The sequence below is a fragment of the Suncus etruscus genome, chromosome 7 (genome assembly GCF_024139225.1).
Source record: "Suncus etruscus isolate mSunEtr1 chromosome 7, mSunEtr1.pri.cur, whole genome shotgun sequence".
NCBI classification, from domain to species: Eukaryota; Metazoa; Chordata; class Mammalia; order Eulipotyphla; family Soricidae; genus Suncus; species Suncus etruscus.
In genome coordinates, this window is record NC_064854.1 from 123,346,575 (window position 1) to 123,370,595 (window position 24,021).

Here is a 24,021-nt window from a genome sequence, read left to right on the forward strand (position 1 = left end):
CAACGACCGCAAAAGGTCACCCAGACACACTCAAGCGTTTCTGGTGGCCAGCTTTACTACTCGGCTTAGAGGAAGAGGGTCCCCACATCCGGCCTTTGCACCCCAACCCCCAGCCCAGGGTGAGCCTACCAAGGGGTGGGGCAGGAAGCAAGGGCTGCTTGCTCTGAGGGGAGAGGAGGCCCAGGGGCTCTCCCACGCCTGCCTGGCTCTCCATCTGGGCGCACAGAAGTTCAGGGGTGCACTCTTTTTCAGCTTGTGGTCAAATGGGGGACCCTCAGTGGGACCCCTCACTTTGCTTTGTCACTCTTCGTGGCCGGTGCACAGACCTTGCCATGTTTCTCCCAGTCTTTGACTTGGCACTCCCTGCAGGCAGAAGAGTCGTGTTGGAGGGCAGAGGCTCATAGCTAGTGGGGTGGTGGGTTCCTGAGTTCCAGATTTTAGGGGGTCCCTCTCACCTGCGGCAGTACCACTCATTCTGGCACCTGGAACAGCGCTTGGAGGCCTCTGCCCCGCAGCAGGCGCAATGGGGCCTCTCCGGAGCCACTGCCTGCAGCACATCCAGTCTGTAGGTCTCAGCCCACCTGGGACAGGGGTCAGGAGGGTCTCTCTGGCTGGCTGGGTCTGGTAGGGGGTACAGGAGTACCCTTGCCCGTCTCCCGGCTGTCCTCCACTCCTTTCCACCACACTCCTTTCCACCATTGCCACCACCCTAGCAGGCCTCACCTTCGCGCCTGCAGCCGCAATTCCTGCTCTGAGGGGCTGAATACAGTTCGCAGCTGATGTTTGGCAATAGCTCGCCACTTGCCTTTGTTCTCTCGCTCCAGCCTCTCCCAGATTTCTGGGATCTGGTGGAGAAAAGGGGTAAGTGGCATGAAGTAGTGGATAAAGAGGGCAGCAGTGCTGGAGAGATAGCACAGCGGTAGGGCATTTGCCTTGCATGCTGTTGACCTGAGACAGACCGAGGTTCAATTCCCGGCATTCCATATGGTCCCCCTTGCCTGCCAGGAGCAATTTCTGAGTACAGAGCCAGGAGTAACCCCTGAGCACCACCGGGTGTGACTCAAAAACCGAGTGGTTATCCTAATGCCTACCTGCTCCAACACCAGGTCCTTTTTGGGGGGCTGGGCTTCAGTCAGGGCCAGGTGGGCCAGGAAAGCCTGCAGGTCTGTCAGGTTGGGAAGCTGGTCAACCAGTGTGTCTGTGAGGAAGGCCCGAAGCTGTAAGGGTGTTCAGGAGAGGTTGGTGTCATGTTGACTTAAGGATCAAAGAACAGAGAGAAACTGGGCCGGGCTAAGGGTACTCCCAGGGCCCACATCACACTAGCTGGAATGATTTAAGAGATCTTTGTGAAAAAAAAAAAAAAAAAGAGAGAGAGAGAGAGAGAGATCTTTGTGACCTTGTGGGTAACTTGGCACTTTCTGTTTTTGCCTTAAAGAAGACAGATGTTGTTCAGGGCCAGAGCAATAAGTACAGAGCAAAAGGTAATATGTTTGCCTTGCACGTGGCTAACCTGGATTGAATCCCCATATGATCCCTGAACTGGCCAGAAGTAATCCCTGAGTGCAGAGCCAGGAGTAAAGCCTGAGTACCACCAGATGTGACCCCAAAACAAAACAACCAAAAAAAAAAAGAGTAGATTTCTGGGGTAGGCACTGATTTGTTTCTTTCTTTTTTTTTTTTTCTTCCTGAGAAAGCATTTATTGAGTCTTGAGATAATATAGCAAGTAGGGTGCTTGCCTTGCACATGACTTAAGTTTGGACACTCAACATCCCATCTAGCCCCTGACACTATCCTGCACTGCAGCCTAAGGTCCCAAGCCCTGCCAGCAGTGATCCCTGAGAACCAGGAATAAGCCCTGAGCATACCTCTGATGTGTCCCACAAAAGAGAAAAAATAAAAAAAAGAGAGAAAGGGTTTATTTGGTAGGTCAGACACATTTGGGAGCCTCTGCAGGAGTGGATGTGTTTCCTGAGGCCCATGGTCTAGAGGTCTAAAATGAGGGCTGGGTTCGGGTGGGCGGGTGAAGATAAGCTGACCGATCTGGGGTGAGTAAGGCCTTGGGCAGTGTGGGAGGACTTCACCTTGAGTAACTGTCCCTTGGCAAAGCTGGTGAGGTGGTAGCGGGCCCGGGCCTCGGGGCTCAGCAACAGGTTGTAAAGGGCGATCCACACCTGTCCGTCCAACTTGCTCAGCTTTTGCTGCTCTGAGGGGGGCACTGTCTTCCAGCGGCCCTCCTCAAACTGCTGCAGTGTGCCTAGGGAAAGGAAGCGGGCAAGGTCACTGGACATGCCCAGACCGGGGCGCTTTTCCCTCCACAGCAAGGAAAATCCTTCAAACTGACGCAGAAGCCAAACCAAGGTAAGCCCAGGATCATGCTGGCAAGGTAGCCCACTTCTCTGTGGGCTCAGGGATGTGTAAGCTGTGTTCTAGTCCAACAATCCTGGAGGCTGGCCTAGCAGCAGGGAGATTTATTTTTTGGGTGATACACATTTGATGATCAGAGGTTACTCAGGGATCACTGTAGGTGGTGCTCAGGGGACTATATGGAGTGCCATGGATAGAACCCAGTTTGGGCACATGCAAGGCAAGCACTTTACCCACTGTCCTTTCTCTCTAGACCAGAGCAGTGCATGGAGCCTAGGCTGGCAGGGAGGCCTACCTCCTTCCCCCTGTCGGCTCCAGGGACTGTGCTCCAGCAGCTCCACCAGGAGGCAAGGCAGGTTGTGGGTGCTGAGCATGCGGCTCAGGGTGCTCAGAGACAGGCTAGGGGTGGGGAATGGGAGGGGATGAACTCAGGCTACAGGCCCAGTTCCCAGCCCTCCACAGCAGGCTGCCCACCTGTCCACGCAGTCTGTAATGTAGCGCAGCACTGAGAGGGCCTTTAGTGCAATTTCAAACTCCATTTGCTCTGCCTGCTGCTGCAGCTCCTGGTGGGCCACAGGGTGCTCAAACAAGGCCACCCCTGCCCCTCTGGCCTTGGTCAATCCCAGAGAAGCTTGGCCCACCTTCATGGGGTTGCTGTACTGGGACTCCTCCTCCTTCTCCTCCGGGGAGCTACCGTGGCTACTCCGGGCCACCAAGAGAGTCAGTTTGCGGTGGCAGTAGTCCAGTAGGTCCAAGACAGAGTCTTCTGCTGAGTCACACACCTCCTGGGGAGCAGGTGCATGGGGGGGGGGATCTGTCTGTTGCCTCCCACAGACACCAAGGCCCTGGACAGGGGTATGTGAGCAGGGCAGGCCTTACCTTATGGAAGAAAACAGTCTCTAGGAGGTTGATGATGGAGGCCTCGTGATGAACCTAACAGAGAGAGCCTGGAGCTGCTGCAGGGGTTGCCAGCTCTCCTCTCTAGTCCAGCACCCACGAGAGGGTTAACTAGGGAGGGAATTGGGGAATTGGGGGTGCAGCTCACCACCATGTATATGGGGAAGGTGTTCTGAGGCTTGAAGTCCTCTAGTTTGCACAGCACTGGAAATACCTTCTGCTTCCACATCTCCACTGTAATCAGGTCCTCTATCAGGATTGGGATCTGGGGGAGCAGGGGAAGGACAGGGACAAAGAGAAGCCTTCTTAGGCCTGGCAACCTCCCATCCCATTGCACCTGTCCCTGGTGCAGCCTTATTCAGCTCTTCCCAAAACTTTTTTGTTTGTTTGTTTTTAGGCCACACCTGGCAGTGCTCAGGGGGTTATTCCTGGCTCTTTGCTCAGAAATCACTCCTGGCAGGCTCAGGGGACCATATGGAATGCTGGAATTTGAACCACTTTGGATCATGGATTGGCCACTTGCAAGACAAACGCCCTACCTCTGTGCTATCTCTCCAGCCCCACTTCTCTCCCCAAATTATTATTATTATTATTATTATTATTATTATTATTATTATTATTATTATTTTTGGTGAGGTAACACACAGCAGTATTCAAGGCTTACTTCTGGCTCTGTGCACAGAGATCAGACCCCTGACTGTACTCTGGGGACCCTATGTGATGCTGGGAATTGAACCCACCCAAGTGCTCTTCCTGCTGTATTATTGCTCTGGCCCTGCCCAAATATATATATATTTTTGGGGGGGTCACTCCTGGCAGTGTTCAGGGGTTATTCCTGGCTCTACGCTCAGAAATCGCTCCTGGCAGACTCAGGGGACCATATGGGATGCCAGGATTCGAACCACCATCCTTCTGCATGCAAGGCAAATGCCTTATCTCCATGCTATCTCTCCGGCCCCATCCAAATATTCTCAACCCTAGATTCCTCCATGTCCCATGAGCACTTTCTCATCCTCTCTCTTGCTGCTATAATACCTTCCACTATTCTTGGCATCTGTAAGGACAGCCCCCTCCTGCTTCCCATCAACCAGGGCTTCAAGGCCCTTGTCTTTTTTTCAAGCTGCTTTTCTTCCCCTCTGCCCAAATCTTTGTTCTCTCCTCTCTGTCCATGTGACCCTCTCAGACTTCCTACTTCTGCCTCTTGTCTTGTCCCTGGCTTCTGGTTTTTTGAGGTTCTTGTGTACTTCTGCTTTACCATTTTCTTTTTCTTACAGAAGAATATTTTTTTTGTTGAGTGGTAGCTCAAGTTATCTACTAGCTTCTGTTTCAGCAAGGTTAATCCCTAATTTTTTTTTTTTTTTTTTTTGGTTTTTGGGCCACACCCGGCGGTGCTCAGGGGTTACTCCTGGCTGTCTGCTCAGAAATAGCTCCTGGCAGGCACAGGGGACCATATGGGACACCGGGATTCGAACCAACCACCTTTGGTCCTGGATGGGCTGCTTGCAAGGCAAACGCCGCTGTGCTATCTCTCCGGGCCCAATCCCTAATTTTTTTTTAATCTCTTTTTTCAGTGTGGGGGGGCAACACTTCAAGGTGCTTAGAAGAGTCTTCTATCTCTCTGCCCAGGAATAACTTCTAGTAGTGCTTAAGAAACTGTATGTGGGCCCGGAGAGATAGCACAGCGGTGTTTGCCTTGCAAGCAGCTGATCCAGGACCAAAGGTGGTTGGTTCGAATCCCGGTGTCCCATATGGTCCCCCGTGCCTGCCAGGAGCTATTTCTGAGCAGATAGCCAGGAGTAACCCCTGAGCACTGCCGGGTGTGGCCCAAAAACCAAAAAAAAAAAAAAAAAAAAGAAACTGTATGTGGGGGCCCGGAGAGATAGCACAGCGGTGTTTACCTTGCAAGCAGCTGATCCAGGACCAAAGGTGGTTGGTTCGAATCCCGGTGTCCCATATGGTCCCCTGTGCCTGCCAGGAGCTATTTCTGAGTAGACAGCCAGGAGTAACCCCTGAGCACCGCCCGGTGTGACCCAAAAAAAACAAAAACAAAACAAAACAAACAAACAAAAAAAAAGAAATTGTATGTGGGGGCCAGAGAGATAGCATGGAGATAAGGCATTTGCCTTTCATACAGAAGGTCATTGGTTCAAATCCCGGCATCCCATATGGTCCTCTGAACCTGCCAGGGGGAAAAAAAAAAAAAAGAAACTGTATGTGGTACTGGGATTGAAATAGGGTTTGCTGCATGCAAGACAAAAACTTAATCTCTGTATTAGCTCTCCACTCTACTGATTACCAACTCACTTCTCAAGGGACAGATTCTTTTTATGACAAAGACTTAGCCTTAGTTTCAGTGGCGGGCTCCCTCTGACCTTACAGTATATCTAGGAATGCCTTTATTTATGTGAGGTCTTTTGTGGGGTCATATCTGGAAGTGCTCAGAGCATTTATGACTTTGGAGGGGTGCAATTATTTTATACCTTGCATGCCTGGGTGGCTATTTCTAGTTCTATGCTCAGGAGTGACCCTAGCAGAACCCAGGGGATCATACATGGTTCCAGGTATTCAAACTGAAATTGTGGTTTTAACAACTACATGCAATGCAAGTAACTATCCTCCTATTTTTTTTTTTTTTTGGTTTTTGGGCCACACCCTGTGATGCTCAGGGGTTACTCCTGGCTATGCGCTCAGAAGTTGCTCCTGGCTTCTTGGGGGACCATATGGGACGCCGGGGGATCGAACCGCGGTCCGTCCTAGGCTAGCGCAGGCAAGGCAGGCACCTTACCTCCAGCGCCACCGCCCGGCCCCACTATCCTCCTATTTTATCTCTCTGGTCCCATATGTATGACTTTTTGTTTAGGTTGCTCCTGGTGGGATCATGAATTGGTTGAATCATGGAGTCTGGGCCTCCTGCATATAAAGCAATGACTCCAGCCTGTTAAGCCTCTAATCTCTCAGGACTAAGAATTTCCTTCCCCTGCAGCCTGGGTGTTTTAAGATTCCCATCTCCTCATCTAGGGACCAGAGTAGTAGTACGTGGTTTACCCAGGTTTGATCCCTAGCATCCCATATGATCCCCTGAGTCACTGCTAGGAGTAATTCCTGAGTGCAGAGTCAGGAGTAACCCCTGACCATTTCTAGGTGTGGCTACAAACCAAACCAAAATAAAAAATCCAAAACGAACAAAACCCACCTCTTCATTCACCCATGTGCCCAAGCTGGTCTGGGCTGCTAAGGCCCTGTCCAATAGGGCTGTAACAGCCAATGTGCATCACATTCCTCTGGGGAATTTGCATACCAGCCAGATGGAAGAGCAGGTATCCAGAGTTACAACAGAGGGGTGGTGGTGGTGGCAGGAATAAGCCTGTGACTCCAATATACCTTCCCATGGGTGACCAGCAGCTCCTGGATGGGCTCACCCTGGCTGGCGGTGGCATCCAGAATGGCTTGCATGTTCAGCTTCTCCAGGTTTTCATGCTGCTGGTTCCACCTGCCCAAGAGGTAGGTGTGTCTAGTTGTGTGCTGTTGTGTGCAGTGGAGTACAGAGTGGGGTCCTACTGATGGACCATATTCTTTAACACCAGAAAACTTTGCCTCCCCAGGTTTGCCTCAATACTGGGCAAACCCCACCTCATAATATCAAGGACACATTCTACTCTTCTGAGGACTTTGATCCCATAACTCTGCTGACCCTTTTTCTTTGGTGTGTGTTTGTGTGTGTATGGGGTAAGGGGACAGAAAGGGAAGCACAGATGTGCAAAGATTAAACCCGGGTCTCCTGCACACAGAGCATCTGTTCCAGTCCTTGGAGCTAGCTCCTGGGCCCTCTGCGACTCAGGACCCCCAGTTCCCCTTGCCTCACCCTCCGGAGCCCATCTCCCGCAGCGGAAAGCTGCGCAGTCCTTGCACCAACACATCAGCCTCCCCGGGCAGCAGAAGATCTAGGTCGCTCATGGCAGGGCCCAGGCCAGGGAGTGCAGAGACGGGTCCAGCTGACTCTGGCAGCCTGAGGTCAGGGGGCAGATGCTTTAGGAACGATAGTTCCCGGCGGAGCCAAAGCCTGCGACCTGTCAGGAGCAGTTAATCCGCGTGGCTTGCGTTGCCACGGAAACCGTTAACTGGGCCCCTGCGCCTGCGCGGTGAGGGCTGGCTCCTGCCAGCTCTTGGCCCCTCCCACTCCGTGCCACCCCTGCGGCCTAAAGTGTCTCCCAGGGCATCAGATCAGCTTGTCCTGCATGGGTTCCCCGCGGCCTCTCTCTCTCTTGGGCACCTCTCTGGCTGCCCAACTCCACCTGGTGGTTTTACCTGGTTCCTGCGATGCATGGCCCAGCCCAAGATTCTCCTTCCTACTTACTTCCCTGCCCAGTGGGGAGATGTTTTTGTTTGGTTTTGATTTGGGGCTACATCAGGCTGTGTCACTCCAGACTCCTGGTTCTGCTGTGCTCAGGGTTCATTCCTGGTGGACTCAAGATCATACGAATGTTGGGTATTGAACCCTGGCTATGTGCCAGGCAAATGCCCTGCCCTCTGTACCAGCACTCTGACTCCATCCGGGGGTCTTTTATGTCATTTTAATTTTTTTTTTTTTGGGTCACACTGGCACTATTTAGGAATTGAGCACTCAGGAATTACTGCTCATGGGACTGCCAGGGATCAAATCTGGGTTAATCACGAGAAGGCAAATTCCCTACTTATCTCTCTAGCCCCCTTCAGGGCTCTTTTATAGGTGCTTATTACATATTACTTCCTAGCACGAGGGTGACGCTATCAAACCCTCAAACTTCTGCCCAAGCAGCTGTCCACCTTCTGAGTTAGAACTTCATTTATTCTTTATTTATTTTGAGTTTTTGGCCATACCCGGTGATGCTCAGTGGTTACTCCTGGATATGCACTCAGAAATCGCTCCTGGTTTGGAGGACCATATGGGACGCAGGGGATCAAACCCAGGTCCATCCTGGGCAGCCACGTGCAAGGCAAACACCGTACCACTGCACTATCACTCCAGCCCTTCATTTATTATTTTAAATTTTATTATAATACATTGTGTGTGTGTATGTGTGTGTGTGTGTGTGTGTTTGTCCACATAGTGGTGCTCAGGGCTTACTCCTGGTGACACTTGGGGAGACCACATGGAGTGCTGGGGATTGAACCCAGGTCTTCCACATGGAAGGAAAGTGTCTTACCCTTTGTACTAACTCTCCAGCCTGGAGCTTGAGTTCCTTTTATTTTAGGTTTTGGGTCACAGCCAAAGGTGCTGAGGGCCTATTTCTGTGCTCTGTGCTCAGGTATCATTCAGGTGCTATCAGGGCCCAACTCAGGCCTCTGACCTCACCTGAGCAAAGCATGTGTGCCAGCTTTCTAAGCCACCTCCCCAGCCAGGGACATTTTTGGTTTGCTGTTGGGCCACTTATGCTCAGGGGTTGCTTCTGGCAGTGCTCAGCCCTTGAACCAGGGGCGGCTTTTTTTCTTTCCTCCTTCAGGGTACAGTTTAACCCACCTGAGGGGGACCTTCCCTGTCCATGTAATTGAGAGCAGCCCCCAACTCCCACCCCCCCACTCTACTCTTTCTTTCAGCTCCCTTCTTTTTTTTTTTGGGTCACACCTGGCAGTGCTCAGGGGTTACTCCTGGCTCTGGGCTCAGAAATCTCCCCTGGCAGGCTCGGGGGATCATATGGGATGCTGGGATTCAAACCACCGTCCTTCTGGATGTAAGGCAAACGCCTTACCTCCATGCTATCTCTCCGGCCCCTCTTTTTTTGGTTTTTGGGCCACATCGGTGACGCTCAGGGGTTACTCCTAGCTATGTGCTCAGAAATTGCTCCTGGCATGGGGGACCATATGGGACGCTGGGGGATCAAACCGTGGTCCGTCCTAGGTTAGAGGGTGCAAGGCAAATGCCCTACCGCTTGCGCCACTGCTCCAGCTCCTGATTTTTCTTTTGGTTTATAATCAGTGGGTTCATTGTCATCCTGCTCAGCAGATGGCACTCCAGGACGGGGAAATAGCATCTTAGCACCAGTGCACGGATCTGCACTGACCAGCTCAGAGGTGATATCAATGAAGGCAGGTAGAAACGGATGGACTTTATTTACAGAGGTCAAGGGTCAACCTTGAGACAGGATGGACTAATCTGCTGGTCTGTCCTTCAGATGGCAGGCAGGATAAGACAGGGCAGGGCAGGAGAGAATCTTCCCCAGCCTCATTTCCAGCAGATGATGATGTTGGGGTCATTTTCCAGCCGTTCATCTAGCTCATGGTAGCTCATGCCTGATAGGGGAGATAAAGGTGAGGTCAGCAGTTTTTTCTCGGGCCACCTCTCTCTGACCCAGGCACAGAAGCCCAGCCTGTCTTCACCTGTCTTGCAGCATATCTCATCATAGCTGTGGCAACCTGTGTAAAGTCGGGCAGGGCTCCTCTCTTCTCGAGACACGCGGACAGGATATTTCTGTAGCCGTCGGATAAGGTTCCTCATAAGTCCGAACTGGATAAGTTTCCTGGGGTGCATGGGATTGCAAGAGAGAAAGAGCGGTGATACCACTGACCAGGCCTCCTTGCAGTTCGGTCAGTTTGTTCCAGCAGTATCCTGAGCATCACCTCCAGGAAACCTGCCTGGACTAACAGTACCACTATGCTTTTCTGCTCATTAGTAATTTCCTGCCTCCTCTCTGACCACCTTCCCAACTCCCCGGGGTTCCACACAAAATATAGAATGGTTTGCCTCAGGAAACCCCTTATCCCCCTATAAAGGTCCCTCTGACCTTTCATCCACACGCTGCAGCTGCTGGGGGTGGCGACCAATGAGATCTCTCACAGTAGTGCCAGGGCTGAGGCTGCAGTACAGCTGGAACACATCGCGGAGACTGGCCCTCTTGTGCCCTATAGGTACCAGGGGCTGGCTCTTAAGGTGGCCCTCCTCTCCCCCATGTGGCTGCCCCCAGAGCCTGTCATTACCTTGTTTGGTCACGTAAGACAGACATGCCTCCTGCAGGGCCTTGTCATCTACCAGGTCTTGGACCTTAGGTGTCGGGCAGTACACATTGGAGTACTAGGAGGTAGCAAGAGGCACCAGGGCCTAAGTGAGGGCTAGGAAGTATGATACAGGCCCAGCTTGGCCCAGTCACATGCACCACTTTCCAAGGAGAATCCAGACTCACCTACCTGGAGGATGGACACCAGTGTCACCACACCATAGTACCTGGGGAAGACAGAAAGACAGAGGTGTTCAACTTTTCTTATTTTTTTTTTCGGGGGGGGGGGAGGGTTTGTATAACACCTGGTAGTGCTCAAGGGTTTCTCCTGGCTCCATGCTCAAAAATCGCTCCTGGCAGGCTTGGGGGACCATATGGGATGCCAGGATTCGAACCAATGACCTTCCGCATGAAAGGCAAACGCCTTACCTCCATGCTATCTCTCCAGCCCCAAAGTTCTTTATTTTATAAAGCAGTTTATTGATTGATTGGTTTTTGGGCCACATCGGGCAATGCTCAGGGGTTACTCCTGGCTCTGTGCTCAGAAATTACTCCTGGCAAGCTCGGGGAACTATATGGACTGCTAGGAATCAAACCGGGTCTGTCCTGAGTTAGCCACATGCAAGACAAATGCCCTACTGCTTGCTGTGCTATCTCTCCGGCCCCAAGTGACCCTGCCCTAAGCAGAGGGTTTCCTCACTCACAGCAGGTTCTGGATCGCAATGCGCACCAAGTTGAGCTCCACATCCGCCTCCGCTGAGATCTTTTGGACGTGGCGAAAACCATCAATATAGGGCAGGATCTAGGCAGGGTAGGGCAGGGTCAGTAGGAGCGGAATGAGGCCAAAGGTCTAGGGAGCCTCAGGTGATAGTGGCCAGGAAGGAGCTGGCACACCTGTTGTGTGGTGAGGTCCCACTGTGCATTGAAGAAGTCCTCCTTGTCCTTGGTAAAGACAGGCACATCATATTCCTGGGCGACAGGGGGATCAGGCCGCTGCTCAATCACTTTCAAGTGGATGGTGTTGGATTCATCTGTAGGAGTCCCCATTCATATCCTTAGTGCCACTTTTTTTTTTTTTTTTTTTTAAGTTTTGGGCCACACCTAGCAGTACTCTGGGATCATGGGGAGATCACAGGAGGTGCTAGGGATCGAATCTGGGTCAGGTACATGCAAGGCAACCACCTTACCCACTGTAGTAACTTTCTAGTCCTACAAAGAGGCCTTAATTATCATCTATTCCTCCCAGTAACCTTTTAGGTAAGCAGCAAGTTATGGGTGGATTAATTTTCCTCTTTTAAGGAGCAAGAGAATGAGAACCAGAGAGGTCAAGGAACATGCAAGAACTGGGGAGGTCTTGCTGGCCTCTCTGTACCTAACTGCTTTCCCACAATTTACTGGACTCTGGCATCATCAACCCAAGTCTTGGCAATTTCCTAGCCACTTGTTAATAAGTCTCATCTTTGCCTGGGGTCACCTTCCCCTGCCATTTTCCTCTCTCTCTCCCCCTCTGCTGTCCTTGCAGAGGCTGGGCCTTACCAATGGGCAGAGTGCACCGGCCTGAGGCATTTAGCTCCTCCAGTAAGATTGTCATGATGGGGACCAACTTCTGCTTGCTCTCTTCTGTCGACACGAAGCTGCTCTCTAGCTAGATGGAGCATGGACAACATGGTGGGTATATACTAGGATCCATGACTAGCAGCACCCTGTTCTAGCAGGTTCCCAGATTAGGGATCTGGGAGCACCTTCCTCAGATCGGCCTGCCCACCTACCCAAGCCCATTGCTGACCTCCAATGTAGTAAGGTAACCAGCTAGCTTTTTGACAATGGGCTCCAGGGCACAGGTCTTGGCTTGGGCATCACACACGAAGCCTAGGTTGAAGAGTAGGGCATTGCGGCTGTACTTCTTGTGCTCGATGCATACTGGGCAGCCAATCAATTTCTTCTCCATGGCTGTACTAGATGGGGAGAAATGATGGAAAGAGTCAGTTCCTCCAGTCTCCAAGCCTATCCACTCTTCCTGGGATCCCCTCTTTCCTCCCCACTCCATGGGCCTCACACAGTGATAAGCTTGTTCTGCAGCTCTGGTTTGGTGATGATATACACTTGGACAGTGTCAAACAGCTCCCGGGAGATGAAATCTTCAGGAACCTGGAGAGGGGAGCCAAATGGAAGAGGTGCTTTAGAGCTATTGCTGAGCCTTGTCCAACTGGAGCCCCTTTCAATCCCGTTTCCTTCCTGTGACAACCCCCCTACCCCTAGCCTAATGTTTGGTCCCCTAGCCTTGTGCCCTGAATGCTCCATTTACATCATTTTCACCTGTGGCTGCTTGGAATAACCTGTGGCTGAGAAAAGATCACCTGAGATTTCAGAGATGCTGCCTCAGAGGGTCTTGAACTAAGAGTCAGGGTGATTTAAAAGCCAGAAAGTTGCTTCTCTGGCGTTCCCCCCCTTCTTTCTTCTTTATGCTGGTCTATTTATTCATTTTTTAAATTATGCTTTGGGCATAATTTTACAGTGTGCAGGGCTTGTTAACTCTTGGTGGGCTTGGGGAGGGTCATATGAAATGAACCCTGATTAGCTGTGTGCCAAGCAGTTGCCCTATCCACTCTATTTGCCCCTGCCTCTATTATTATGATCTTTTTTGGGGGGGCCACATCTGGCAAAGCTCAGGAATTACTCCTTTCTCTGCACTCAGGTATTATTCCTTCCTAGCAGTGCTCAGAGGATCATATGGGAAGCTAGTGATAGAGCCATGGTGGGCTGTGTGCAAGGCAAGCGCCCTACCCAACTGTACTATCGTTTAAGACCCAGACCTGCCTGCATTATTGCTTCTAGTCATACACTATGTGTGTGTGTTTTTTTAATGTCTCCTGATTTTTATATACATATTCTATTCCCTCCAACTCTCCTCCCTCGCCTAAATTTCTGTGCATGCAGAATAAATGGATCATTCACTCTGGTTACCTTCCCCCCTCCCCTGCCTCCCAAATCCCGATTCCCTATAAATTCTATGTGATGATCGTCTGCTTTAACACTCTGGGAGCCAGGGACCAGGATTTGAGGTTCCTCTCGGAGATTCTCTGCGAACGAGTGGAGTGCCAGGATGCCTGCGGGCAGCAGCACAAGGGATCCTCCACCACCACCTTGGGGTTACCCCAACCCCAAGAGCCTGATTGGTAGGTAATACCTGATAGGTGATCTTGGGTCCCAGCGTGGGGTGGAATTCGCTGAAGAAAATGCATTCGATGCGGCAGCTGCTGCCCATGGCGCTAACGGGGCGAGAAAAGGCGCCTAGACTGGAAACACACCCGGCAGGAACAGGCGAGAAAAGCAAGAATGTTGGGACTGCGCAGGCCGCAGCCCTCCAGCCCTGGAGACTCTGGTCTGCTCTGAGCGCCTGCGCAGTGAGACTCGGGGGGCGTGGCCGCGGGGTGGGTGGGGCTTATCCCGGAAGTCCCTGGGCGAGCGGGAAGACGTCGCACCCGGAAGTGAGGCGACGGAAAGGCGCGGGCGCGCAGGACCGGGCCCCCCCGAGTAGCTCGTTTTCTAACGGGAAGAAGTCACCGCGTACGGCCGGTGCTGCAGGTGAGGTTATCTGGCCACGAGAGGTTGCATGCGAGTCTCCCGGGAGGGTGCTGCGCTCACATGCATGCATGCTGCCGGGAGGATGCAACCGGGAACTACAATCCCCCTAGTGCTTCGTATCCTTCCTCCTGGTGCTCCCCGGTAGGAGACGCGTGGTGCATGCTGGGATTTGTAGTCCGTGGCACGGCCCTGCGCATCCTACCTGGAAGGTGGGCCAGTGATCAGTGTCAGTTTAAATGCTCATACATGGACACATTGTATACATGGACACATGTGTACAAGCTCATAGGCTACTGTTGCTTCTTCATAGGAATGATTCCTGGTGCTTGCTTTGATACTTTCCCTTTCTACCTTAATTTCCTGGAAGACGCTGGCATTCCTGTCCTGCCCTTAAGGCTTCAGTGAGGAGTGGACAGAGACCTCCTACCCACTCTTATCATGCTTTCAGGCTAGCTACCGGCTTGGCTGACCATGGCCCTTTCTGTGGAGACCGAATCACACATCTACAGAGTTCTACGCATTGCCTCTGGAGCTGCTGCCCACCTTGTGGCCTTGGGCTTCACCATCTTTGTGGCTGTACTTGCCAGACCTGGCTCCAGTAAGTGAAATTCATAGTTGATGTCTGGGAAGTTACACTTTTTTTCTGGGGAGCCAGGGCAAAGGAAAGCTTGCGTTTACTGGAACAGGCCATGGAATGTTGGAGGGATAAGTAGGATGGGACAGGTGAATGTGGGTGCTCTGCCAACTTGGCTGGCTGGCTGGCTTTTTCTTCGTGTTTTAATTGACTGGCTGCAGGAAGGAGGGGGGCTGCCAGAAAAGTGGCACAAGCATTGTCTCTGACCCAGAGAGGAACTGGGAAAAGATGATAGGCATCGGGTCACCTTGTTGCTGCAAGAGGAGGTTGGCTCACAATCTGGCAATATTGCTTTGGGTGGTGAACTGCCATTTCCCTTGTCTATAAGGGTTGGTATGGCTGGATTCTTCTAGCGTAAGTTCCATAACACCTTCTCTTCTCATTCCAGGTTTGTTCTCCTGGCACCCTGTGCTTATGTCTCTGGCTGTAAGTAGTGGGTCCGACCACCTCTTACGAAAATTGAGGGAGGGAATATAGGTACGGGTGATGACCCTGATGGCCTGTTGGAATTGCCATGTGTCAACTCTTGCCCAATTCCATCCTTGCCTTGAATCCCAGCGTTTAAGACCAAGTGCAATTTTTTTTATTGTTCTTGGGCCACATCCAGGGATGCTCAGTGATTATTCCAGCTCTGCACTCAGGAATTATTCCTGGGGACCATGTAGGATGCTAGAGAATGAACCCAGTTGGTCACGTGCAGAGCAAATGCTCAACTGCTATACTACTGTTCTGACCCCAGGTTGAGCTCACCTTAAGCACAAAATGATGGTCTACTCACCTCCAGGCAGGAAATTTAGGAATGCATTGGAGCAGTGGGCTGGAGAGACAGGACAATGGGGAAAATGCAGGCTTTGCATGTGGGAGACCTGGGTTTCTCAGCACTGCATGATTCCCTGAGTACTTCTAGTTATCTTTCCATTTCCCCCATACAGAGCTGGGAGTAGCCCCTGATCCATCACTAGGTATGGTAAAAAAAAAAAAAAAGAAAAAGAAAAAGAAAAGGAATGCATTTGGTTGACTCTGACCCTTTATACGTAATCTCTAATGACACATCCAGTTTACTCTGAAACTGTACACCAATGCCTCTAGTGCTTGCCAAGAAACTGTATCCATTCTGTGTCAAGGGAGCAGAACTTGTGAATAATTTATAACTGTCACATCTCAAACATTGTTTGCTGAGTAACAAGAAGAGATGATATTCCAGAAAAGCATCTAGCAAGAAACTTGTCGAGGCACCTCATGGTTACTCAGCTGGATGTTCTGTCTCAGATGGAGTTCTCCCGGTTTTCCCCTCATAATGGATATTGTCAATGGCAAGAGGATAAAGGGGGATTGCTCTCATTGACTGGCAGCTTGTATCTAAAGCTCTTTTCTTCTGTTGGGCAGCACCCTCACTTCGTGTCCCATTCCTGTCTCCCCAGTTCTCTTTCCTGATGACTGAGGCCCTGCTGGTCTTTTCTCCTGAGAGTTCACTGCTGCGCTCCCTCTCGAGGAAGGGCCGAACACGCTATCACTGGGTACTGCAGCTGCTGGCCCTGCTGTGTGCACTGCTGGGTCTGGGACTTGTCGTCCTCCACAAGGAACAGCAGGGAAAAGCCCACTTGGCCACTTGGCATGGGCGGGCAGGGCTGCTAGCTGTGCTGTGGGCTGGGCTGCAGTGCTCAGGTGGGGTGGGACTACTCTACCCCAAATTGTTACCCCGATGGCCCCTGGCCAAGCTGAAGCTGTATCATGCCACTTCTGGTCTAGTGTGCTACCTCTTGGGTAGTTCCAGCCTCCTGTTGGGCATGTGCTCACTCTGGTTCACTGCCACAGTCACTGGTGGGTTTTGGTACCTGGCTGTGCTCTGCCCCATTATTACAAGTTTGGTCATCATGAACCAAGTGAGCAATGCCTACTTGTACCGCAAAAGGATCCAGCCATAATCTTCCCAGTTTAGGGAAACCTGGGTTTGCTCCAGTTGGGGCTGGACTCTCTTAGTTGACTAGGTCAAAGGGCCACCTGGTCATTGGAGCAATCAGAGTAGTAGTCCTGTGTGCAACGTTCTTACTTCTTCCCGAGTGCTTCCCCCTTCCTTCTCTCTCCTTTTTCAGAGCAGCATATATATGTGTATATATATACATGTATATATACATATATACATTATATATATTATATATATATGAATTGTGTTTGGATAAAACATGAGTTACATGATTGCCTCTTCAGAAATTCAATTGACATTTACATTGGTATGTCCAAGAGAAAGTAAAGTAAAACAAAATAAAAGACTGGCAGAGCTCAGAGTTGAGGGTAGTTCTTGTAACAGCTGTCAACATGAAATATTGGACAGCCAGGTGAAATGCACTGGTGTCCCTGACTGCTCACTAGGAGCATGCAGGCCACTGTACCTGGCTACTGAGTGTCACTCAAGATGTTAGCAAGTTGGGTTGTCACTGAAAATGTAAGTCTCCCACCTGTCTGCTATGGTAAGCACCACTGGGTGTGACCCCCTCCCAAAAGGCTTTGATCAAGCGTCTTCAATTGTCAGGTCTGTGGCCAGAGCCTCCCTTGACTGTGGGAAGAAAAGAATACAAGTATGGCTGAGATGGCAGCTCTGGAGTTGTTGGCAGTGGGCAGAGCTAATAATGGTGAGTGTAGGGGCCATGAGCTGCTTTCCTAGTTGGAGTTGCCTTGGGGAGGGACCAAGCCCTTGAAGTGGTAAAATCCATATAGCTTAGCATGGTAAGGGGCTGTACAAGGTGGTCTCATGTAGCCAAGGAGCCGTACCTTAAAGAACTGCTTTATTGATACTGCGAGGCTGGGCCTGGCTGCCCAGTCAAGTGGTCCTGTATAAAATAACTGGGGACCATGGCCACTTTGGCTCTGAAGCAGCCACCGCCACAGTCTAGGGAATCAGAAATCCTGACAGGAACATAGTCTTTCTGGGGGTGGGCAGGGATGTGCAACTCTGTGCTCCTGCACAAGCCTAACCTCCGGCAAAAGGTGGGTTTTTTTTTCTCTTTTGGCAAATTCTTGCCTTGGCTCTAGGACTCTAGGAAACCAGTCTCAGATTTGAAGGCTGAGTTGGGAGTTGTGGCACCTGTCCCTTGTTTGGGGCAGGTTGCTGAGGTACAGTCTTACCTCAGATAGCCTGGACTGTCTGATGCCTTAGAGGCCCCATTCCTGGCATAGTGGTTGTCTGTAGTTGGAACCAGGTTATCAGGAATCCTGGGTAGTGTTGGCAAGAAACTGAAGACTGGGAATTCCCAGCGGGCCTTCTTCCCTCTCTTCAGAGCAGTCAAAAGCCCCGGAGTAGTGGAGAGAGTGTCAAGGGGAGCTTGGAAGAGGAGGCATTACAACTCCAGGTGTCTGGAGTTACAGCTTTTGGGGAGCTGCCTCAAATGTGATCAGGCTGGATTCTAGGAGAGGCCCCTTTCCTGGGAGTGTGGGGGCCTTGTCTGAAGGCGAGTTCTCCACCTTGACCTCGACTTCCTCTTCATCGTCGTCCATGCTGGGCCAGACAGATTGATCCTCCACTCTCTTCAGCCGCTCGTTCAGAGCCTTCAGGGCCAGTTGCCTGGTCAGAGGAAAGAGGGCAGGTCACTCTGGGTCTGGATTTGGCCTCTGCCCTGGCTATTCTCCCGAAAGCTGAGTCCTCTTACTACTGAGGGCTCCCGGTATTCTCTCTCTCCATGCAGGGTCTAGGCTTACTGGAATTGGATCAGGATCCACTCTACTATCAGAACTAGGACTCAAAATCTCAAGCCTTTTCTTCAACTGGGGCATTAACAGACTATAAAAAAGGCCAGCTGGGGGTCTTCATCAAGCAACATCAAGGTGTTGCTTCAGAATGGGCAGAACTGGTGCCATGGGCAGATGGGTGGCAGAGCAAGTCCTAGGACAAGAGTTTCTGCCAGGGCTAATGACACCACACCCAAGGAGAGGGTTTTTACTTATCCCTACCTCATTTTTTTTGGGGGGGGGGGGCACTACATAGGATGTGCTCAGGAGTTACTCGTGGCTTTGTGCTCAGAAATCACTTCTGGCAGGCTCAAGGGACCATATGGGATCCTGGGAATCGAACCTGGGTTGTCTGTGTGCAAAGCAAATGCCCTACCTACTGTGTTATCGCTTCAGCCCCTCCCATCTAGTCTTTATTAGGGTGTCTTGAGTCTCTTGAATTGGCTCTGTGGGGAAAGCTGAAATTCAAACACCTGCCTCAGTTCTCAGCCTGGGAAACAGGCCAGCTTGGGTTGCTCACTCCATCTACCCAACTGTAATATTCTCCTTCCAAGACCACCAGGACCACAATAAACTGCAGGATCATACTCAGTCCTTGTAGGACTGAGAAGGAAAAACTTCCACATGGATAGGGCATAGGCTAGAACTTAAGCTTATGGCTCCTGAGGGCAACCTGTGAAGGCGGTACTAAAAGGAGGTGGAAGGTACATGCTGCCAGTGATAGTTTCTGGTAGCATTACTTTGGCTCCTTGGTGCCTCAGTGTGGACACCACCTGCTGAATTTTCAGATCCAGCAGGGAACCAACATCTCCCTTGTGTCAGGACATATGACAGGAGAGGCAACAAGGACATAGGTGCAGAAAGCCCCAGCATATTTCCCTCCTGTCCCTTTAGCTCAACAAGCAGCAAGATGGCACGGCCAGAATGTTTTTTTTGTTTGTTTGTTTTTGGGTGACTCCTGGCTCTGCACTCTGAAGTTGCTCCTGGCAGGCTCGGGGGACCACATGGGATGCCGGGATTTGAATCAAGGTCCATCCTATGTTAGCCACGTGCAAAGCAGATGCCTTACCGCTGTGCTTTCGCTCCAGCCCTACAGAACACCTTTTTTTTTTTTTTTTTTTTTAGAATTTTTTTCCTACTGCAACAGACCTTGACTCCTGCTTCCATTCAACTCCTTTAGGTCTCTTAAAATGCTAAAGCAGTGACCTGTTAATGACTTCCTTACAACAGTCACGAATGAGAAACTACTTCCTTCTACTAAGAACCATTGGGGTGTGGGAGCTGCAAGGAGTTAGATGTCAAATAGATTGGAGAAATTTGCACTCCTGAGTAAGCTAACAATAAGATATGCAGCACCCTATACTCTCTCCCTGGCATCCCAATTCATCTGTCCAATTTCTGCTGTTCTGGGCACGGATGTACTGACTGTTGGCCAACTTCAACAGTCCAAGAACTCTCACTTATGGGCCACAGCTGGCCAAGTCCACCTAAGGGCTTTGAGGGCAATCTAGTACCTGTGAGAGTTGATTCTTCTGGCTCCATTTCCACAAGATAAGATTAAGGTAGTTTGTTTTTCATTTTTTTAAGATTCATTAGCCAGAGACACAAGTGTAGGTTACAGAATTAATCTCTGACGCCTGGAGTTTCATGTGTGTCTTTGACGCCCCCCATTTTAGTCCATAGTAATCTGTCATTCTTTCCAGCTGGAAACTACCTCAATAACAGGCTTGGGGAGATGTCTCAAAGGCATCAAGCACAAACCTGGCATACAAAGAGTTTTGGGTTTGATAGCAGCACTGCCCGGCCTCTCAAACATTGCCAGGTGTAGCCATGGTGGGTCCTTAAAACAAAACAAAGGGATGGAATCTAATCCCATAGCCCACTGGAAAGCAAATATGGGGCTGATTTCAGAACTCATAAATTGGTCTGCTAAGAACTTGTTTCTTAGGTGAGCAAAAGAAAACTTTGAGAAAGAAAGAGTGTGGGGCTGGAGAGATAGCACAGTGGTAGGGCGTTTGCCTTGCAAGCGGCCGACCCAGGACCGCTAATGGTTCGAATCCGGCATCCCATATGGTCCCCTGACCTGCCAGGAGCGATTTCGGAGCACAGAGCTAGGAGTAACCCCTGACCACTACCGGGTGTGGCCCAAAAACCAAACCAAAACGGAGAAAGAGTGCCTATTCCAATGGAGCTCAGATCACTCAAGTTCATAGATCTGAGCAGAGAACAAGCTCGATTAAAAAAAAAAAAAAAAGATGTGGGGCCGGCAAGGTGGCGCTAGAGGTAAGGTGTCTGTCTGCCTTGCAAGCACTAGCCAAGGAAAGATTGTGACCGTGACCTCGGTTCGATCCTCCGGCGTCCTATATGGTCCCCCCAAGCCAGGGGCAATTTCTGAGCACTTAGCCAGGAGTAACCCCGGAGCATCAAACGGGTGTGGCCCAAAAAACAAAACAAAACAAAGATGGGGCCAGAGTGATAGCACAGTGGTCCCCTGAGCCTGCCGGCAGTGATTTCTGAGCATAGAGCCAGGAGTAACCCCTGTGTGTGGCGAAGCAAGACAAAACAAAAAAAGATGTATCTTGTCCTGGTCAAAGTGTATGCAGTGAGTAATTCAGCCAGGCTTGGTTTACAGATAATGAAAATGTGGTTTCTACATTGAAGTGTGGTCAGCAGGTTCCTTTGGATCACGAGGCTGGGTTTGAGCACACAGACTTTGTGGGATAGGTAACCCTATTGATATCCTAAGTTTCCCTCTCAGTGAATAAATGGCAGAAAAATACAATATTTGAACTGAGGCATTTGGGAACTGGGATACTCCAGAGGGCTTCTAGCTCCCATAGGTTTGGGCTCTCAGATCCCAATATTGTGTGGGACAAGGCCAGGGTTATATGTATCACACTTCCTTTTAGCCCTTCACAAACCACCAAAGAAAACCGGGCGTTCTTTGAGATTTGTTAAGTGGCCTATGCAGAGGAAAGCAACTTTCAGTCCCTAGCGTTGGAAAATACTTACTGGTTTCCAGATCTCTTTAAAGGCTGTTTAGTCTCAAGAGTGAGTCACACACACGGTACTGGATCTTTCTGAATCTGCCCAACACCTGACCCCTGGCTGCCACCTAAGCACGGCAAGCCTCTCAAGGGCTGGACTAGGGCTCGACCAAGCAACACTTCCCTAGCTTGACAAGGGTGCACGAGAGGCCACGGTACCTTCTCCGCTCCGCATCCTGAGGGTCGGTGCCCGGGAGGCTGATGGTGATGGAGGACGGCGCCCCCACGTCGTAGCGCTTCACCGTCTTCTGGCAGATCTTCACCTTCACCAGGAGGCCGTGCACCAAGTTGGCCACGAGCCCCACCACGGGCTGCAGGATCTCGGGGAAGAAGGTGGCGAAGGCAAAGTGGTCGGCCATGTCCCCTCGGCCTCGGCTGTGGCGCTGGTAGAAGCGAAGATACACCCAGCCCGAGAGCAGCCCGAAGCCGTAGGAGGCCAGGGCCGGGCTCTGCAGCAGCGTGGCCAGCCGGAGCAACACCAGCAGGGCCAGCAGCAGCATGGGCACCACGCTGACCCGCACCTGCGGCACCCGCAGCACCACGCAGTCCCCCATGGTCTGCTTGAGGGCCACGAGCACGCCCCCCAGGAAGCCCAGGGCGCCGTGGATGCGGACGGTGAACAGGTAGTCCAGGTTGAAGGAGGCCATGTAGGTGAGGAGGTAGGCCAAGGCCCCGAGCAGCCCGACGGACACGCTCACCACGGAGAAGAAGACCAGCAGCTCCAGGGCCCCCCAGAGCGGCTCCAGCAGCCGGCCCGCCGCCACCACGGTGGCCAGGCTCAGGGCCACGTCCCAGGCGTGCAGCTCCACGAGCCCGTGCGTGGCCAGCGTCCAGACCCAGAAGTTGGGGGGGAAGAGGTAGCCCGGCGTGACGGCCAGGCAGCTCGTGTCCACGGCGAAGGCCAGCAGGTAGAGGCCCAGCACGGCGGCGCACAGGGCTTTCACCACCACGCTGGCGCCGGCCAGCACGGCGCCCAGGTGCTGGCGAGCGCCCGGCCAGGCGCGATGCATGGTCCCGGAGAGCTGGGCGGCGGGGAGGCCCGGGCCCGGCCGAGTCGCTGGCCTACGGGCGGCCGATGGCCCGGCCCCGGGCGCCGCTTCCGGTCGGGCGGCTCCAGCCGTCCGTCGCGCGGCCCCCCAGTGGGCCCCGCGGGCCCCAAGCCCAGGCCCGAGGCGGCTCCGGCCCCCTGGGCCCCGCACCGGCCCGCCGCGCTGCTTGCTGTCACTCTCAGGACTCCGCTTCCTCCATCCGGTCCCCCGAGCAGAAACCCGACTCGACCCCAGCTGGGTCTCGGCTGGCTAGCTGCGCGCGTTCCTCCTCCCTACGCGGAGCCGACAAACAGCGCTCCTGCGCCTGCGCGTCCCGGCAGGCCGTGCGCAGCCCTCCGGACTTCCGGCCCCGGGGCATGCCGGCACATGTAGTCCCAGATCGAGGCGAGGCGGGGGAAACGGCAGTCGGAAAACTACAATCCCCAGCAGGCTGTGCGCCAGGGTCAGCTCGGTGGTGGGACGGGTGCTAGACTAGACAAGCTGGCTCGGGTGGGCGAGTTCAGGGCTGGTGGAGTTGAAGACAGTTCGTCTCTGGAGCTGCGGGCACCCAGAGGTGGCAGGGCCTCAGGACACACGCTTGCTGATTCTTCGGGAAAGAGCAATGGAGTGGGTGTTTTCTTGCAGGCAAGTGTGTGGGTTGGAGTCTTGGTTGGTCCTGGTGGCAGGCCCAGGAGACCATATGGGAAGCCCGGGATCGAACCCGGGCCGGCCAAGTGCAAGGCAAATCCCCTACCCGTTGTGCTATCACTCCGGCCCCTCTCTTTGGTTTTTGGGCCACATCCAGTTCAGGGGTTACCTCCTGGCTCTGTGTTCAGAAATTACTCCTGGTGGGGCTGGGGCGATAGCGCAGCGGTAGGGCGTTTGCCTTGCACCCCAGGACGGACCTGGGTTCGATCCCCGGTGTCCCATAGGGCCCCCCAAGCTAGGAGCGATTTCTGAGCGCATAGCTAGAAGTAAGCAAGCCCTGAGCGTCAACGGGTGTGACCCCAAAACCAAAAAAAAAAAAAATAAAATAAAAATTACTTCTGGACAGCTCAAGGGACTATATGAGATCCCGGGGATCAAATCTAGGTTAGCTGTGTGCAAAGCCTACCCACTGTGCTATTGCTCAGACCACATGGTGGCAACTCCTGGGGGAGGAGGGCGGTCTAATTAATTGGAAAGTTTGATTGGCCATTTGGTACCTGTGTGATGTCAGCCAAGTTTCTGAACCTTTTCTTTATTTTGTTCTCATTTTGGGCCATACGTGGCAGTGCCCAGGCCTTACTCCTGGCTTTGTGTTCAGAGGACCAAGTTGGGTGCTTGTGGATGAGGATTGAACTTGGGTGTGCTGCATACAAGGCAAGCTACTTAGCCTCTATAGTATATTTCTGGCCAGTTTCTGAACTTCTTTGAAATTCAATTTCATGGGAAGTAAGATAGAAGTGATAGAACCTACCATGAGATCAAAAGGAGTTAAGATGTAAAATTACAGTCCATCCTATAACTGTATAAGATAGGTAGCACAGGCTACCTTATAATTATGGTGGAGGGGCCAGAGAAATAGTACAGCAGATGAGGCAGGGATTCAATGGACACTGCCATATGGTTCCTGCTAGGAGTGACCCCTGAGCACAGAGCCAGGAGTAAGTCCTGAGCATTGCCAGATGTAGCCCCAAAACAAACAAGAAAAAAAAAATCTAACTGGCTATTCTTTATCTAGCATGTCTATGCCAGGACCTCTGGAACTATTTCGAGGCATGGGAACTATCTT

At 51.9% G+C, this 24,021-nt stretch overlaps 4 protein-coding genes across 5 annotated transcripts; 1 reads left to right on the forward strand and 3 right to left on the reverse strand.

Moving 5' to 3' along the window:
* Window positions 1-287: 287 nt before the first annotated feature.
* On the reverse strand, window positions 288-7,216 carry ZMYND10 (zinc finger MYND-type containing 10). Of its 2 annotated transcripts, none has more exons than XM_049777381.1 (12): window positions 7,125-7,216; window positions 6,644-6,752; window positions 3,411-3,527; window positions 3,245-3,298; window positions 3,007-3,150; window positions 2,840-2,928; window positions 2,661-2,764; window positions 2,083-2,255; window positions 1,092-1,217; window positions 724-845; window positions 456-581; window positions 288-363 (listed from the first exon to the last, which is right to left on the reverse strand). In XM_049777381.1, the coding sequence occupies exons 1-12, from the start codon at window positions 7,214-7,216 to the stop codon at window positions 288-290; spliced, it is 1,332 nt and encodes a 443-aa protein (XP_049633338.1). The 2 variants fall into 2 exon arrangements, with proteins under 2 accessions (XP_049633338.1, XP_049633339.1); XM_049777382.1 differs by lacking the exon at window positions 2,661-2,764 and adding an exon at window positions 2,438-2,453 and having other exon boundaries at window positions 2,083-2,311; window positions 2,829-2,928.
* A 2,117-nt stretch (window positions 7,217-9,333) lies between these two features.
* Window positions 9,334-13,590, reverse strand: NPRL2 (NPR2 like, GATOR1 complex subunit). The gene is made up of 11 exons (XM_049777384.1): window positions 13,418-13,590; window positions 12,287-12,378; window positions 12,017-12,185; window positions 11,767-11,875; window positions 11,125-11,261; window positions 10,935-11,032; window positions 10,421-10,457; window positions 10,214-10,307; window positions 10,021-10,138; window positions 9,617-9,756; window positions 9,334-9,529 (listed from the first exon to the last, which is right to left on the reverse strand). Exons 1-11 carry the CDS (start codon window positions 13,493-13,495, stop codon window positions 9,462-9,464), a joined length of 1,140 nt encoding a protein of 379 aa, XP_049633341.1. The 5' UTR covers window positions 13,496-13,590; the 3' UTR covers window positions 9,334-9,461.
* Window positions 13,591-13,719: 129 nt separating this feature from the next.
* LOC126014096 (transmembrane reductase CYB561D2) lies at window positions 13,720-16,560 on the forward strand. The gene is made up of 4 exons (XM_049777414.1): window positions 13,720-13,815; window positions 14,264-14,413; window positions 14,838-14,875; window positions 15,871-16,560. The coding sequence occupies exons 2-4, from the start codon at window positions 14,287-14,289 to the stop codon at window positions 16,372-16,374; spliced, it is 669 nt and encodes a 222-aa protein (XP_049633371.1). The 5' UTR covers window positions 13,720-13,815; window positions 14,264-14,286; the 3' UTR covers window positions 16,375-16,560.
* Window positions 16,561-17,215: 655 nt separating this feature from the next.
* TMEM115 (transmembrane protein 115) lies at window positions 17,216-22,249 on the reverse strand. The gene is made up of 2 exons (XM_049777393.1): window positions 21,379-22,249; window positions 17,216-18,008 (listed from the first exon to the last, which is right to left on the reverse strand). The coding sequence occupies exons 1-2, from the start codon at window positions 22,227-22,229 to the stop codon at window positions 17,807-17,809; spliced, it is 1,053 nt and encodes a 350-aa protein (XP_049633350.1). The 5' UTR covers window positions 22,230-22,249; the 3' UTR covers window positions 17,216-17,806.
* Between the last annotated feature and the right edge of the window lie 1,772 nt (window positions 22,250-24,021).

Excerpts from the sequence above, each read along its gene's own strand:
- ZMYND10 (XM_049777381.1), bottom strand. The coding sequence starts at position 7,216 with ATGAGCGACCTAGATCTTCTGCTGCCCGGGGAGGCTGATGTGTTGGTG. Across the intron at positions 3,528-6,643 it reads TGCTGGTCACCCATGGGAAG|ATCCCAATCCTGATAGAGGA; the intron begins GTATATTGGAGT and ends CTGCTCCCCCAG. Across the intron at positions 3,151-3,244 it reads AGACTGTTTTCTTCCATAAG|GAGGTGTGTGACTCAGCAGA; the intron begins GTAAGGCCTGCC and ends CCTGCTCCCCAG.
- NPRL2 (XM_049777384.1), bottom strand. The coding sequence starts at position 13,495 with ATGGGCAGCAGCTGCCGCATCGAATGCATTTTCTTCAGCGAATTCCAC. Across the intron at positions 12,379-13,417 it reads GACCCAAGATCACCTATCAG|GTTCCTGAAGATTTCATCTC; the intron begins GTATTACCTACC and ends TCCCCTCTCCAG. Across the intron at positions 10,139-10,213 it reads GTCTTACGTGACCAAACAAG|GGCACAAGAGGGCCAGTCTC; the intron begins GTAATGACAGGC and ends TGGTACCTATAG.
- LOC126014096 (XM_049777414.1), top strand. The coding sequence starts at position 14,287 with ATGGCCCTTTCTGTGGAGACCGAATCACACATCTACAGAGTTCTACGC. Across the intron at positions 14,414-14,837 it reads ACTTGCCAGACCTGGCTCCA|GTTTGTTCTCCTGGCACCCT; the intron begins GTAAGTGAAATT and ends TTCTCATTCCAG. Across the intron at positions 14,876-15,870 it reads CTGTGCTTATGTCTCTGGCT|TTCTCTTTCCTGATGACTGA; the intron begins GTAAGTAGTGGG and ends CTGTCTCCCCAG.
- TMEM115 (XM_049777393.1), bottom strand. The coding sequence starts at position 22,229 with ATGCATCGCGCCTGGCCGGGCGCTCGCCAGCACCTGGGCGCCGTGCTG. Across the intron at positions 18,009-21,378 it reads CAGGATGCGGAGCGGAGAAG|GCAACTGGCCCTGAAGGCTC; the intron begins GTACCGTGGCCT and ends TCCTCTGACCAG.